Raw genomic sequence first — 15218 nt, 5'->3', positions numbered from 1 at the left:
AAAAAAAAAAAACAAACAAACAAACAAAAAAACCCCAAGGACAGGGTTGGGGGAGCTTCTGGATAGCAGAGCTGAATATGAGGCTCCGTACCCCTTTCCCATACCTTGCCCTACACATCTCTTCATCTGTATCTTCCATAGTATCATTTATAATAAACCAGTAAACATGTTTTCCTTGGTTCGGTGAGCTGTGCTAGCCAGTCAAACCCAAAGGGAGAGTTGTAGGAACTTTAAGCTGGCTGATCAGAAGCTCTGGAGACCCAAACTTCCCACTCATGGGAAGGAGAGGGTGGTCTTGTGGGACTGAGCCTTTAACCTATGGCATCCGAGGCTATCTCCAGGTGGACAGTATCAGAGTTGAATTGGAGAATGTCCAGCTGGTGACTGCTGCAGAATTATTTGCAGGTGGGGAGTAGTCCCTTGTTTGGCCTCAGAAATACTGTGTTGATTGCTGTGTGGTGAGAGCAGAGGGGAAACACGATTCCAGTTGGCTTTTCCGCAGACAGCAGGGTGAATATGCTCACAGCCGCTCTCAACTGTGCAAAGGGCACCCTGGCCCCCACTCCAAGAACATGTAGCCTACCCAGTGTAAGGTAGCATCTCACTGTTGGTTTGTATTTCTTATTACCACGGGGTTTGAGCCCTATTTGGGGATCCCTCTTCCCGATTGGGCTGCTTTTTCTTGCTGGTTTGTAGGAATTCTTTGTATATTTTAGATACTAGTCCTTTCTGGTTATAGATGTAGCCAATCTCTTCTTTTGGGCTGCTATGTTATAGTCAATGGGGCATTTGTCAAGCCAGAGTCCTGGGAAGTGATGTGACAGGATGTCTACCTGCTCCCAGGTATACACAGCACACCCCTCTGAGCCTCAGGTCCCTTTTCTCTGTTTCTGGCTGCCATTATCATGGACCCTGACCAACCACTAAATGACCAGGCCAGAAACACGACACCACCTTCCCTGCCTCACAGAACCCCCACATCCTGCCTCCTGCACCCCTCCACCCCACTGGCATACTGTCAAAGCCCTAATGAGGGCGCAGCACCTCCTACCTGTAAAACCCAGGACCCATAGAGCAGATGGTGTAGTTCAGAATTGCCACCATGACGCCCTCTGCTCAGTGTCAGCCCTGCTGGTCCCTCCACACCACACTGCTCTCTGCCATAACCACAGCACCTCCCAGGCCCAGGTCCTCTCCTCTGGGCCTTGCACCTGCTGTTCCCAGAGCTTGTTCCCTGCAGTCTCAGGAACATGGCCACACAAGGGCCTTCTGGATCTTCAACATTTCATTGTTGGGCCAACATCCATTATGCAGGATTAGAGGTCACAACCCAAGGGTGGCACTCAACAAACATCGATCCCTTTCACCCTACTTCCCCAAGAAGGGTTTCCCCTCCCCAGGACAGGGCTGGCAAGGTGGTAGCAGGGATGGAGGTGGCACAGAGAGCACAGAAACAGGAGCTTTATTCTCTAATGTGCACACAATGAGTTCCTTACACAATCAAGGAAATGGTTTCTCTTTCAGGCATTGACTCTTTTATCAAAAGAAAATCCATCTTGCTTAGTCCCACCCTGGGCAGACTGTTGCTTTGAGCAACAGTCCTGGCCCAAAACTAAAGGATACTGGGGAGAGGAATGGGTGGCAGGGTGTGCACAGGCCTGCCATCACGGCCTGTGCTCAGCATCCATGATGTCCAAGTATTTGGCTTCAATGATTCGGGGCAGCAAGAGGTAGCTGGGGGGAGAGGAGGGAGGGGCAGGAAGTCTCTGAGCACAGGAACACAGAGAAGGTGCTGGCTCCCCCCAGCCCACCACAGGGCCTCATTGGGCCTGTCCTGTCTGCTGCCTAGCCCATCCCTCCCACTCTCCCATCTAAGGCTGGGCACACACCCCCACCCCGCCTACCCGCCTGTACCGGATGGGGATCATGGCAATCATGATGAGGGGAAAGATCATCTTCATGTAGGGCAGGGAGCTCATGCCAAAGGCACAGAGCAGCAGCAGCTGCAGGACTTGCAGGCCCGTGAAGTAGTGGATCTTCCTCTGGGGCACCCTCCGGATGTAATGTGTAGGGGGATACGCGGTCTGCGGGTGGCAAGGGCCAGATGTGGGTGGGCAGGGGCTGAAGCCGCACCAACTCCCTCCCCTCCCAGGGCCAGGTGCTCACCTGCTCCTTGAGCAGCAGGGCCACGCGCTGGAACAGCTGGTTATCGTCAAGGGAAGTGAGCGCAATGTAGAGGAAGAGGCCGTAGAGCACGGGCTTGGGGATCCACTGCAGCGGGGTGGGCAGAAGCAGCAGGGAAAGGCCCACCAGGATGCTGGCGCCCAGGGAGGTCAGCCGTGTCTCCTTCACGTTCATAATCCTACGGTGTCCCAGGACCAAGCCTCACCTCTAGAACCTCATATACTGAGCCACATCCCCTCCAGGTCTCCGGGGGTCCCTCACACTCACGTCTCATAAATATGCCCGTTCTCCACGTGTTCCTCCACTAAAGCCAGAGCCCGCACGTGCAGTGGGGAGTGGGGGTAGGCTGCATGGATCCAGGGCAGCCCAAACAGAGATAGCCCCGTGTTGATGATGGCTAGGAGCAGGAGGTCCCAGTGGTAGGCTGTGCCCTTCACCAGCCTGCAGCAGGGCACACAGTGACTGAGTCCCCTCAGTCCTCAAGAGGCTCAGGCCCCTGCCCTTGTCCCTGCCAGCCGTGGCACCTGTTCTCTGGGGCATTAACCAAGGCAGCCACCAGGTTCTGCTCGATGAAGAAGAGCATGGAAAGCAGGAAGCCAAGGCCCATGGTGCTGCTGATGGCCCTCAGGGACAGCGAGTGGATCTGTGCCATCTCAAACAGGCTCTCACTGGGGTTGTAGCGGAACTTGCTCACTGTGGCAAAGGAGAGGCCCCTGCTGCGCCTGCAGCACCCAGGAAGCAACCCCACGCCACCCTCCCCAACCCCCACTCACTCTCAATTTCCTTGAAGCCATAGGAGCTGATGAGGGAGAAGGCAAGCACTGAGATGGGCAGGGCACAGTCGGACAGGACCTCACGGACATGTGGGTGCAGATAGGGGCTGCAAAGAGGCTGGTGGTCAGCATGGCCTGTAGGCTATGGGACCCTCCCTTTACCCCCAGCCTCCTCACCTCTTCTTGAACTGGTAGAGTGTGTAACCCAGCCAGAGTGTGCCCAGCATGATGAGGAGGCTGAGCACGGCAGTTGCCCGGCCTGAGTGCACAGCGCCTGGGCTGCCCTCCATGCCCAGCTCTGTTGGGCTGGCCAGAAGGCTGGCATTGAGGGCAGTGTGGAGGCTGGTGTTGAGGCTGGCGCTGAGGCCCTCCAGTCTCGCTGGGGATAAAGCCTTTTCTGTGTGGTAGTTATCCACGTGATGCCCATAGTAGTACTTCCAGAATACTGTGGATAGGGCCCACAGGCCTCAGCCACAAGGGCCCTGGGAGTCCAGGGCCCAGCTCCCTCCTGCAGCTCCGTCACCCTCCAACAGGGGGGGCTGCTGCTCTCTACCAGCACTGGCTCCCAGAGCACCACAACCAAGAGCACCCTTAGCTTGGGATCTTCCTGTAAGGCCTGGCCAGGCTATAGCCCAGAGCCTCCCCCCTCAACCTAGCTCCTTTTGCAGCAAGTACACTCACTTTTAGCCATGCCCTTGACAGCATCTAGCACGAACGTGATGGAAATGAAGAGGGCAATGATCTCCTCCGTCGACCTGCCGGGAAGTGATGAGCCTCATAACAGGGTGTGTGTGTGTATGTGTCAGAGGCTTCCCTGAGCTCTGCATGGCCCTCCACCTCCACTTGCCACTAAGTGGATGAGAGCCCTAGGCCTCGTCCAATGGGCCCACCCCAGCCCCTTAGGCAGAGATATGGTAGGGACATCCCTTCAACCCTACGGTTGAGGAGCCTCAGAAGGTGGCCAGGGGCTGACTCAGATCCCCAGCTCAAGAGTCCCAGCAGCTCAGGGAAGGACTAGTCACCTCCTGAAGAGACTCATGACCAGGCTGAGGTTGAAAAAGGCATAAAGTGCAAGGAAGAAACTGTTCCACAGGCCCGTCCATGCATAGAAGGAGTTGAAGTCCAGGTCATAGTCATCACAGATGACTCGGATCACTGCAGGCAGAGGTACAGGGTAGGGTCAGGGCCCAGCCAGAACTGGGGACCTCGGGCACTTTCTCCCTCCTCAACCCCACTGCACCCTGAATGTAGAGGGCCAGGGGCGCAGTTGTCAGCAGGATCACCAGCGGCTGCCCGGAGAAAAGCGCGTACAGGAGGCCTCCAATGCTCTGCCCGGCTATGGTCTTTTGCACATCTGTGGGGGTGGGCGGGTCAGGCAGATACTATGGCCCTGGGCCCTGCCAGGCATACCCTGCCCACTGCCAACCCCTCACCAATGGCCCCATCTGTGTTCTCATCGTTAAGGGACCCAAAAGCAATCGTGGGCAGGAGGCAGGCAAAGTAGAGGAACAGGGTGGTGGTGATGTGCTTGCCCACAGCCTTGTTTTTCCCGATGATGCCTAAGAATGGGGTGTGAGACACAAGGTTTGTTGGGGACACAGACTGGCTCACATGTGAGCTCAGGGCCTGAGAACCTGAGCTCCACATGGGCTGTAAGGCACCTACCATCAGTGAAGTCCAGTGGATACAGGGGAAACCTGCGTGCAATGTCCTCCCGGATGCCCTTCCCAAAAGGGACAAAGTCCTTGCACTTTGGGGCCTAGGAGAGAAGACAGAGTGCCTGTAGCACTGGCCCATGTCTCCTCCTGCTCATGACACCTCTACCCTGTACCTGTGGGTGTCTGTGGCCATGGAAGGAGACCACGCTGTGATCTTTCATTCTCGGTGTCACCAGACACTGGCTTGCCATGGTGAGCAGCTGCCTCTGATGCACCAAGGCCTCCTTGAATTCTTCCTCTGTACGGGTCTCCAGAAGCTTCTGGCGGAAGGCAATGTCCGAGAACATGGTGGCAAATGTGCGGGCCACCTCCATTGCAGTCTTGGTGCTTTTCTGGGGGTAGAGGATGTCAGGAGTCATGTCTACAGCCCCAGAGAGCAGAGGAAGCCCTGCTCTTGGCCAGCACAGGTGTTCTCAGTTCCCATGAACTGGCAGGTTTCATTCCCCAAAGCTCAGGCATCAGTGCACCCACCACAATATCTGACAAGTCAGCACACCACCAGAACCACCATCGATCTATGTATTTCTTATGAACTCATGATTTCTTATAAACTCAGATGTTAATCTTGTCCTGAGCAACATAAACGTATATAATCATGAACAACAAAATCACAATAGACTAAAGCATTTACCCAGCTATGCTTTACAGTGGTATTTGTAGTGTCTATTGGTCTATCTGACATTCAGAAGGGATCCAGGCCCATCAGGCTCTCTCCCTGTTGCCTGACCAAGGTCAGGTCTGACCATGAACCATGAACTCAGTGTCCAGCCCCCCCAGTACAGCAATTTGCTCACCTCCCCAGCCCAGTCCCCCTGCTCTTAGCCATGATCCTAGTGCTCTGTGCATACCATGCTTCAGAACAGGAGGTGTGCAGTGTCAGGGGCTAGTTGACCTGCCCCAAGGCACCAGCCCAGCAACTCAGCTCTTAGGACACTGCTCCCTCCACTCTTCTGGAACTCTGCTGGGGTCACTTCCTTCTTGGAACTCCTAGGAGCTGCCCTTCCTGTCTCACCAACACAGGAGGATTTGGGGAGATTCATGGCATGTCCATAAGATCCCTGGGAGGTACAATCCCCTCAGCAACCCCTTACCCCAGAAAAAGCCAGAGTAGGAGGCCTGCATCAGAGGCAGGGGCAAAATCATCAAAAAGCTTATGCGAGATTGGACACAGTGGCTTGAACCTGTAATCCTAGCACTCTGGGAAGCCGAGGCAGGGGGATTGCCTGAGCTTACCAGTTTAAGACCAGCCTGAGCAGCAACAAGACCCCACCTCTAAAAACAGCCAGGTGTGGCCAGGCGTGGTGGCTCATGCCTGTAATCCTAGCACTCTGGGAAGCTGAGGTGAGTGGAATGCCTGAGCTTACTGGTGTGAGACCAGCCTGAACCAGAGCAAGACCTTGTCTCTAAAACTAGCCAGGCATTGTGGCAGGTGCCTATAGTCCCAGTTATTTGGGAGGCTGACACAAGAGAATCACTTGAGCCCAAGGGTTTGAGGTTGTTGTGAGTTATGACGCCCCAGCACTCTACTGAGGGTGACAAATTGAGACTCTGTCTCAAATAATAATAATAATAATAATCCTAGCCCTCCGGAAGGCCAAGGCAGGTAGACAGCTTGAGCTCATGAGTTCAAGGCCAAGGCAGATGGACTGCTTGAGTTCATGAGTTCGAGACCAGCCTGAGCAAGAATGAGAACCCTGTATCTAATAAAAACAGAAAGGATTAGCCAGGTTTTGTGATGGGTGCCTATAATTCCACCTATTTAAGAAGCAGAGACAAGAGGATCTCGTGAGCCCAATAGTTTGAGGTTGCTATGAGTTATGATGCCAGGGCATTCTACCCAGGGTGATAGAATGAGACTGTCTCAAAAAAAAAAAATTATCTTAAGAGTTAAGGCCCTTTCAAAGTCTTATGAGGGATCCTAGCAATTCTCTATTTGGGATTTTAAAATCCTTTTCCTTAAAAGAAAACCCACCAAATTTAATCAGCTTTAGTACCACAAAAGCAAGTGCCTCTGGTTTGGCACCTGGAGCCCAGCGGTTACGGCGCCAGCCACATACACCAAGGGTAGCAGGTTCAAATCCAGCCCAAGCTAGCTAAAAACAACTGCAACAACAACAACAACAAAAATAGCTGGGTGTCGTGGTGGGCACCTGTAGTCCCAACTATTTGAGAGGCTGAAGCAAGAGAATCGCTTAAGCCCAAGAGTTTGAGGTTACTGTGAGCTGTGATGCCACAGCACTCTACGGAGGGCAACATAATGAGACTCCACCTCAAAAAAAAAAAAGCAAGTGCCTCTGACCAGGGAGTGCATGGTCCAGGATGGAGTAGGGACCCTGGGCCAGCAAATCATGAAGTCAGCCAACTAGAACAAGGCTTAGGGTAGGGCCATTGAAAGTTCCCTGTGTTTGAATATATATATATATATATATATATATCCACTTCTTTTTAGTCTAGAAGGAAATACCACTTTTCTGAGCAACCTTAGGAGACTTGGTGGGAACCTAGCAAAAACAAGCAGAGAGGAAAGGGAGGCCTCCTCTGACTCATGGAAGATAGAAGACCCTCTTCCCCAGAAAGTGGAGCCACCCCAAGACTTCTTTTTTTTTTTTTTTTTTTTTTGAGACGGAGCCTCAAGCTATCCCCCTGGGTAGAGTGCCATGGCATCACAGCTCACAGCAACCTCCAACTCCTGGGCTCAAGCGAGTCTCCTGCCTCTGCCTCCCAAGTAGCTGGGACTACGGGCACCCGCCACAATGCCTGGCCATTTTTTGGTTGCAGCCATTGTTGTTTGGCGGGCCCGGGCTGGGGATTTGAACCCGCCACCTTAGGTGTATGTGGCTGGCGCCTTAGCCGCTTGAGCCACAGGCGCCAAGCCACCCCAAGACTTCTACTCACCATCTTGGGTGGGGCCAGCACCAGGATGACAAACCGAACCTCACAGGAATTTTCCCCCCAGTTCTGTGGGCGAACCAGGCGGCTGATGCACACGTGCCGCTTCTGTAGGGCCTTCATGGTGCAGCTGGTAGGGGGCAGGGGGGCACACAGTACACTGTTACCATCTGGAGAACTGGGGCTCCCCCCACCCAGCACCCTGACTTTGACTGTTAGGGCAGAAAAAGAGACCAAATGGGATGGAGTCTGACCCTCTCCTCCTGACAGCTGCCAGAGCAGTGATACTTGTGAGGCACCAGACCCCGCAGGGACACAGGACACCTAGCTCCAATGTGACAAGTAGACTGGCAACTCACATGATGCAGAGCCACGACTGCTGGTATCGCACCCCTGTGACTGTGGCAGTGACCCCCTGGATGGTATCCGACAGCAGGTGGACTAAGGACAGAGCAGAGTCGGGGGAAGGTCAGTTGGCCACTTCCTGGCCTCCCTTCCCCGGGCCGGGAGACAGCTGTACCTTTCCCTTGCATTGGAGCGTCGGTAAACAGCATAGCCATGAGCAGGTCCAGGTTGCAGTCAGGCTCAGTGTTATTGGGGTCCTGAGCGAAACGGCGCAGCATGGTCCGCAGCACGCTGTCCAGTGAAGTGGCCGTCTCATTCAGAACAATGCTGGCCTGCGCCAGGAAGCCATCAAGGTCCCGGTGTGCACGGATCTCTTCCTTGAAGTTCTTTAGCTTCAAGTACTGAGGGGACCCCAGGCACAGAACCACAGAGGCCCGAGAATGAGACCACTGTCACTGCCAGCACCTCTCATACTGGTCCCTGGCTGCCCCTGCCCACTGGGACATGACCTAGCAGCACCAGGCTCAGGCTAGTTTGAGATCCCTGTTGATGTTCCCCTGGAGGCATGGGGACAGGATAACAGCTTGAGGAATCTTAGGGAACCAGCCACCTACACCCAGCTAGGGTTCCCAGGACCACCCCACAGGACAGGTGGCTCACCTTGCGGGAGGTGTGCAGCAGCACGCAGCCACCAGGTGTAGCCTCACTCTCTGCAGGGGAAAGGAGGTGGGCTCAGGGTGCCACCCAGCTCTTCAGGCCTCTCTTGGCAGAGTGGAGCTGCACTTAGCCAGCCCCCTGCCCTCCCCCAGCCTGTCCCTACTGCACACCCCATACCAGCCTTGGAGGGCTGCATCTCCAGGTTGACATTAACAAAAAAGCGGATGCTCTCGCCAGACACGATGGAGGAGTTGACTGTGTCGAAAGCCTCATCCCCCATGCTCTCCTCACGGGCTTCAAAGGTGTCATCTGTATCACTCTTGCAGTAGCCTAAAGACACAGGGGCCAGGAGAGATCCCTAAGAGGGCCTGGATGTAAGTGCTGCACACCAGAAGGGGCCCCAAGCCCAAGGAGCAGGGACCCTTCAGCTGTTCCACTCAGCCTGCTCTTCAGTAAATAATGGGTGAGACCTCCTGAAGGCCAGGCAGATGAAGCATCTAATCCTACCCCAACCCCACGCAGAGTAGCCCTGCCCAGTGACTTTCTCTAACATTCTTTGGCTACAGGAACCAAGAACCTTCAGCTTAAGAAAAATATTTTCATTTACAAACTTCAGGCTAAACATGGGGTAGAATGATGCAGGTAAGACTGCCCTGTCCCTGCCCTCCCAGGACCCCCAGGTTAGCAGAGCCCCTGCAGTACCAAGACAGCCTCCCTCCCCTGCTGCCTTAGTGGCACAGGGCATTAGAACTTCTCAAAGTCCAGACTTCAGACAGGATCCAGGACAGAGGAGAGGCAGAGAAAGAGCCCGAGACAAGGGATGAGATTCTCAAAGAGGCCTCATCCCAGCCCTGCCCCATTGTGTCCTCCACCCTGTGTTGGGGGGTGTCATGGCCCCTCTGGGATGCAGGACCCCAGAGCACCTACTCCTGCTTCCCTTTCTCCTGGTCTGCCCCTCAAGTCCTACAGCTGCCACACAGCACAGCCCCTCCTGCAGGGAGGCTTCCCAGCCACAAGGCCACACTCCTCTCTTCCCAAAGTCTGCCAGGTCACAGTCTAGAACCATAGTCTGAGCCAGCCCTGCCACTTCTGTCCTGACTGTTGGCTCCTCAGGCCAATCGGCCAGCACCCTAGGCATGCCAACTCCTATCCTCCCAGCCAAGGGCTTCCCTCCCTGGAGGGCCCTATTAAAGGTTCCCATGGAACCTTCTCCTCTGGGAAGCCCTCCAAGGGCCTTGTTTCACTCCTGGCCCACATGGCCCTCTTCCTGACTGTCCTGTGGGTTACCCACTTGCGAGTCCTTTCAGGAAATCGGGCCTGGTAGTCCAGACCCCAGTGATACCTGATAAACACCTGTGCAGGGACAAAGACAGGTCAGCAGCACGCCTCCACCTGCCAGGAGTGACTCACCCTGACTCACTTCCACTCCCACCCGCCAATTTCCTTGGCACATCCCAGGCCCTGTTCCCCCAATGTTCTGAGCTTAGCCTGGGCCTCTGCTGGGCAGGAGGGACTAGGCCTCCCACATCAAAGACAGCAGGGACTGATGACCCCCACCTCATCTGCAGACCTGCAGATGGCATCCAGAGCCCAAGGAAGAACTATTAGGTCAAAAGATGTCTTCACTGCTTTTGTTCTGGAGCTCACCACAGGCTTCTTTGTCCTCATTCCAGGGTTGCCTTTTTTTGTTTGTTTTTTTAAGACAGAGTCTATGTCCCCCTTGGTGGAGTGCTATAGTGTCACAGCTCACAGCAACCTCAACCTCTTGGGCTTAAGCGATTCTCTTGCCTTAGCCTCCCAAGTAGCTGGGACTACAGGTGCCCGCCACAACTCCTGGCTATGTTTTGGCTGTAGTTGTCATTGTTGTTTGGCAGGCCCAGGCTGGTTTTGAACCTGCCAGCTCTGATGTTTGTGGCTGGCACCCTAGCCGTGAGCTATGGGCACCGAGCCCAGGGTTGCCTTGTTTAAACTACCTGGTTCCCCCAGCCCCAACCTGCCCCTATCTCCCTTATGCCCCTCACCATCATCCACTATTCCCCGACCCAGAGATCGGCTTTTCTCAGCCAGATCCCCTAGTTGAGGACCGGCACCATTGACATTATCAGGTCAAGTCCCTGGGGGGGCTTCTGCAATGTAACGTCTCCACACTTGCATCCTACAGCCCAGCTACACACCTAACCCGCCCACCAGCAGCCCAGCACAGTCCCCAGGCAGCAAGAGCCCTGGTAGGAGAACATCACCACTCACTACGTCTATCCACTGTCCCACTCAACCATCCTCTGACAGGCCAGCTCATGGGACAGGCACAGGAAAGGGAACATGAAATCCAGAAACACGGACAACCAAGGACAACTGAAGCACAGAGGAGTTATATTTCTTAAGGGGACAATAACAATCCCACCCTCCCAGGCTGGTGAGAACTAAGGGTAAAGGGGCACATACAGCTCCTGCCCTGAGGCTAGTCAGACAACAGAGCACCAGGGGAGAACAGCAGGTCTCTCCCAGGACCACAGGACCACCTAGGTCCTGCCTTCAAGGCTGCCGTCTCTAATGAACAGCAGGATCCAGCACCAGCAGAAGGCCACAGACATGTGGCCAATGCCATGGGTACATGGATGGGTGGGCTAGGTACCCTAGAGGCTCCTGACCAACAAGTTCTCTGGTACACACACACTGTCACAGAGAGGTACTCACTTGAATCCTCAAAGTATCCATTCTGTGACATGGTGGAAACGTTTTCTGCAAGGGAAGCCAAAGAATTGTCACCAGCCCTGGACAATCTCCAGTGCTCACCTGCACCCTCTCACACCAACCCTGGTGATTCCTTCTTACCCTTCCCATGGACACCACCATGCCATCCTGGGGAGAAAGAGGGACTGGGAACACTACTAAGGGAGAGGGCCCCATGAGGAGCCAGGGGAAGCCAGCCTCAACATAAGAAATTAAATTCCTTAGCCCATCTGCTAGGGGCAGCCCAGGTGGGCAAGGGGAAAGAAAGAAGGGGAGACAAGGGAAGACATTCTCTAGATGTTTTCCCCACTATGTTAGTTAACAGTATCTTGCTCTTTAATCTGGACTTTACTGACTAAATCTAGCCCAGAGGCTGGAGTGAGGGGACTGGGGCCAGACCCTTGCTCCAGCTCCTCTGCTGCCAAGCCCAGCACCTGTGCTGGGCCTTCCTCTGTGTGAGCCGTTTGCCCACCCCCACCCCTCGCCGCTCATCCTGGCGGTGGGTCACATGGGGGAGGCAACCCGGCGGCCTGTAGGCAGAATCCTTGGTCCAGAAGGGAGAAAAATCAGGCGTAGGGGTGCCTGAGAAGCACACAAGGATGAGGGTGAGCTGGGCGCCTTTCCCGGGCAGGGCCCCGGATGGTCTGAGCTGTTTGTGCCGCACCGTGCAAGGAAGGAAGGGACAGGAGGGGCTGCGAGCAGGAGAGGAAAGCGCCTCCACACTAGGAGACCTTGGGGGTCGCGGGGCAGGATGTGGAAGTACGCGGGGTGGGAGCTGGGGCTGCATCCAGGAGGCAGGGCGGGGACAGTGAGGCTGGCACCCGAGGCCGCAGGATGGACGGCAGACAGAGGGACAAGGGTCTGTAAGGGTAAGGATGGTGTACACTCAGCTCCCAGCCCGCGCCCCACGTGCGGTAAACGGTCATACAACTTTCGGCTCCTGACTGGGACCTCGGACTGCCTTTTGGATGTGGCAGCCGGGCAGAGACCGCTGCAGCCGCGTAGGGCACGGTCAGAGGCCCGGAGACCCCCGAGAACGAGCGGCCTCGTCCCCAGCCCCAGGCAGGAAGATGCCCGGGCAGGAGGACGTAAGATGAGACTTTCTGAGGCGGCAAAACCTCCGGCTCAGAGGAGCCCAGCGCTCGAGGTGCTGGAAACCCCACGGCTCCGCCCTGCGCACTCCCGAGTTCCCTAACCCTTTACCGGCCTGTCATTAGTTCAAATGCTGTTAAGTTCAAGTTGGCCACAGCAGAGCTTTAAGTAAATCAAGCGCGTAGTGCCCACAGAGCCATCCCGGGGCTCCCGGGGCTCCCGCAGCCCCCGCCCACCTGCCCGCACCCTCACTCTCTCGCGGCCGAACTCGCACCCGGACCCCATACGCCTTCCCAGGAAGCCCCCACAGCCCGCGGCTCTGCGTTCTTCCCGGGGCCCTCGACGGCTCCGCGTCGCCACCCAGCATGGCTTGGCCGCAGAAGACCCGGGCAGCCTTCCCGCCGCGCCCTCGCCTTGCCCGCGGGTTCGGGAACCCACCGCACGGCTGAAGATGGAACAAGCGTTTGGTGGCCGTGGCTATGATTCGGGCGATTGGCCGTGGACGGCTCCCACACGCACTCGCGCCCTGATTCCTCCCCCCGCGTCCCAGACCCCAAACTTGGCGTCTCCGGCGGGCCAGCGGCGGGAGCCGGCGACACACCTCCACACCACAACAGGGTCCTAATGCCGCTCAGACGCCCCGCCCCGGCTTGGGAGACGGTGCCGCCGAGGGCGGGGTCCCGTTCGCCCGACCGGCGTCCTCACCCGCGGGAGGACTGCTCAACCCCGGTCGCGCTGCTCCCCGGCGCCCGCGACTATTTGGCCAGACCCCGTACACCCGGCTCCTTCCGGCCGGTGCACGCCGGAGCCGGCGTCTGGGGACTAAGGTCTGGGCGGGGCTGGAAAGCTTCTGAGAAGAGACTCAACAGGCCCACGGAGCTGTGCGACTGCGGCAGGTCCCGGGAGGTCTTCCCCAGCGTCTGCTTTAAGTGCGCGATGGGGCCCCCGCCTCCTCCCTTCGGCCTGGGGCCTAGGCAGGGCCACGCCCGCGGGTTGTCCCGCCTCCTCTGTTTATCCCCGTGGCTCGCCGGTAAACCCTCTTCCTCCTCCTCCTCATCCTCCTCCAGGAAGCGCGCCCAGACTAACTAGATGGGCCGGCGCGCGTTCCCTTGGCTACGCCCGGGCCTGGCCGTTCTCCCGCCTCAGCTGCGTCGGGTTTCCTCGCTGCGCGCCTCGAAGCTTCTTTCCTGGTCTCGTCGGGCTCGCAGTCTCTTAGGTCAAGGTCGTGGCTTGAGGCTTCTTTCCTTCCCAAAATGGCCCCGGCTCCCCGACTCCCTTCCTGAATAGGCGGGAGCCCAGCCTAGGGACGCGCCTTCTCCGGCGCCTCTTGTCCTGCGTGTAGCATGTGTGTGCGCGCGCGCGCACGTGTGCATGTGTATAGGAAGGCGGTGGTGCCCAGGCAGGCGCGGGCTGCAATGGGGTCCAGACCTTGCGATGAAGTCCTGGCTTCCCAGGAAATGACTCTACTACAGACTTCGAACCTCCAAATGACCCAAGAACACACCCCTCCAAAGTGCTAACCTTCCAACCCCCTCTGGCTACAAGCTCTTCCCTCCTCCCCTGGCCTAGCCACGGAAGAAGGCAGGTAGGGCAGCCAAGGAACAAGCCCACCTCTGCAAAGGCTGTGGGCGCGTTGGGGGAGCCTCATGCGTAGACTGCGTGAGCAAAGCTGACCCACTCTCCCCTCCCAGCAAGATAACGGATTGGTAGCAAAGCCACGGAATGCCCCTCTCAGGGATGGGCAGTCTGGGGTTCTGGCCAGCCCTAAGTATGCCCCCTCCGCACTACTCCAGAAGGTAGCTGGGGAAGATAACGTACTCCACGACCTGCCCGAGTGGACTCCTGACAACTGGGGACCGGGGTGAGGAAGCCTTGAGAGGAGAGACACTGGATCGCTGTGCTCCCCTCTAGGGTTTGTCTACCAGCGGTTCATCAACCTGTGGGTCACGACCCCTTTGGACCATCGGAAAAACACATCCTACATATCAGATATTTACATTACGATTCACAGCAGTAGCAAAATCACAGTTATGAAGTAGTAACAAAAATAATTTTGGTTGGGGGTTACCACAACATGAGGAACTGTATTAAAGGGTCATGGCATTAGGAAGGTTGAGAACCACTGGTAGACACCCTCTAGCTAGAGCTCCAGTCGAGGCACAGACTCCCTGGGTTCCAGGGTTGGCTTCATGCAAGCTGAGGGGGAGCTGAAGAACAGGCAGGTTGACATTGCCCCAGAGCAAGGCTGGACTCCTGAGAAGCCAACTTGTCTACCTCCAGCCTCTGCTATCTGGAACTGCCTGGGCTTCTGCATCTGCTTCCACCAGCTCCCAAACACCTGGCCCTTCAGCCCACCAATCCCAGGAAAATACCTGCATTAAAGGGGCTGTCTCCCCATCCCTTCACCTCAGCTGTGTCTGCCCTCATCTAAAGACTTCACCCCTCAGCTCACTAAGGAAAGAGGAGCCACAGCCAAGTCTCCCCCAGTCACCTATGGGCCCCTTCTGTCCCTGGCTGTCTCCTCCCCTTGCTGCCTCTGGACTGACCCAGTATCAAAGACTGTTTTCCTTTGGATCTCCTACCTGTGCCCTGTCCCATAGAGATCAGCGGCTGAGGGCAAACACGGGTCTACCTGCCTGTACCCCACAAGGTGCTTACACAGGCAGACAGGTTGAGGGACCCAGACATAGGCACATATCTCCTCTCATTCCCTCCCCTGGGGGCTCAGACTTCATGGGCTATGGACACAGAACCATGACCATTGTGTTCTCCAAGACAATTGAAGACTTTCTTTTTTTCTTTTCTTTTCTTTTTTTTTTTTTTTTTTTTT

General features: G+C 56.2%; 1 protein-coding gene across 1 annotated transcript; it reads right to left on the bottom strand.

The window, feature by feature from the left end:
• Positions 1-1449: 1449 nt before the first annotated feature.
• SLC4A11 (solute carrier family 4 member 11) lies at positions 1450-11299 on the bottom strand. The gene is given in 19 exon segments (XM_023512223.1): positions 1450-1734; positions 1915-2084; positions 2167-2362; positions 2452-2625; positions 2709-2952; positions 2955-3064; positions 3135-3402; positions 3639-3712; positions 3980-4112; positions 4198-4311; positions 4391-4516; positions 4623-4716; positions 4789-5007; positions 7571-7694; positions 7924-8005; positions 8085-8310; positions 8570-8619; positions 8744-8896; positions 11261-11299. Coding segments are annotated over 19 exon segments (2658 nt in total). The 5' UTR covers positions 11292-11299; the 3' UTR covers positions 1450-1664.
• Between the last annotated feature and the right edge of the window lie 3919 nt (positions 11300-15218).

This window comes from Otolemur garnettii, unplaced genomic scaffold, assembly GCF_000181295.1.
Source record: "Otolemur garnettii isolate 467f Iridium unplaced genomic scaffold, OtoGar3 scaffold00025, whole genome shotgun sequence".
NCBI classification, from domain to species: Eukaryota; Metazoa; Chordata; class Mammalia; order Primates; family Galagidae; genus Otolemur; species Otolemur garnettii.
Note: the sequence above shows the minus strand (reverse complement) of the source record. Positions and strands in the feature narration are given on the sequence as shown.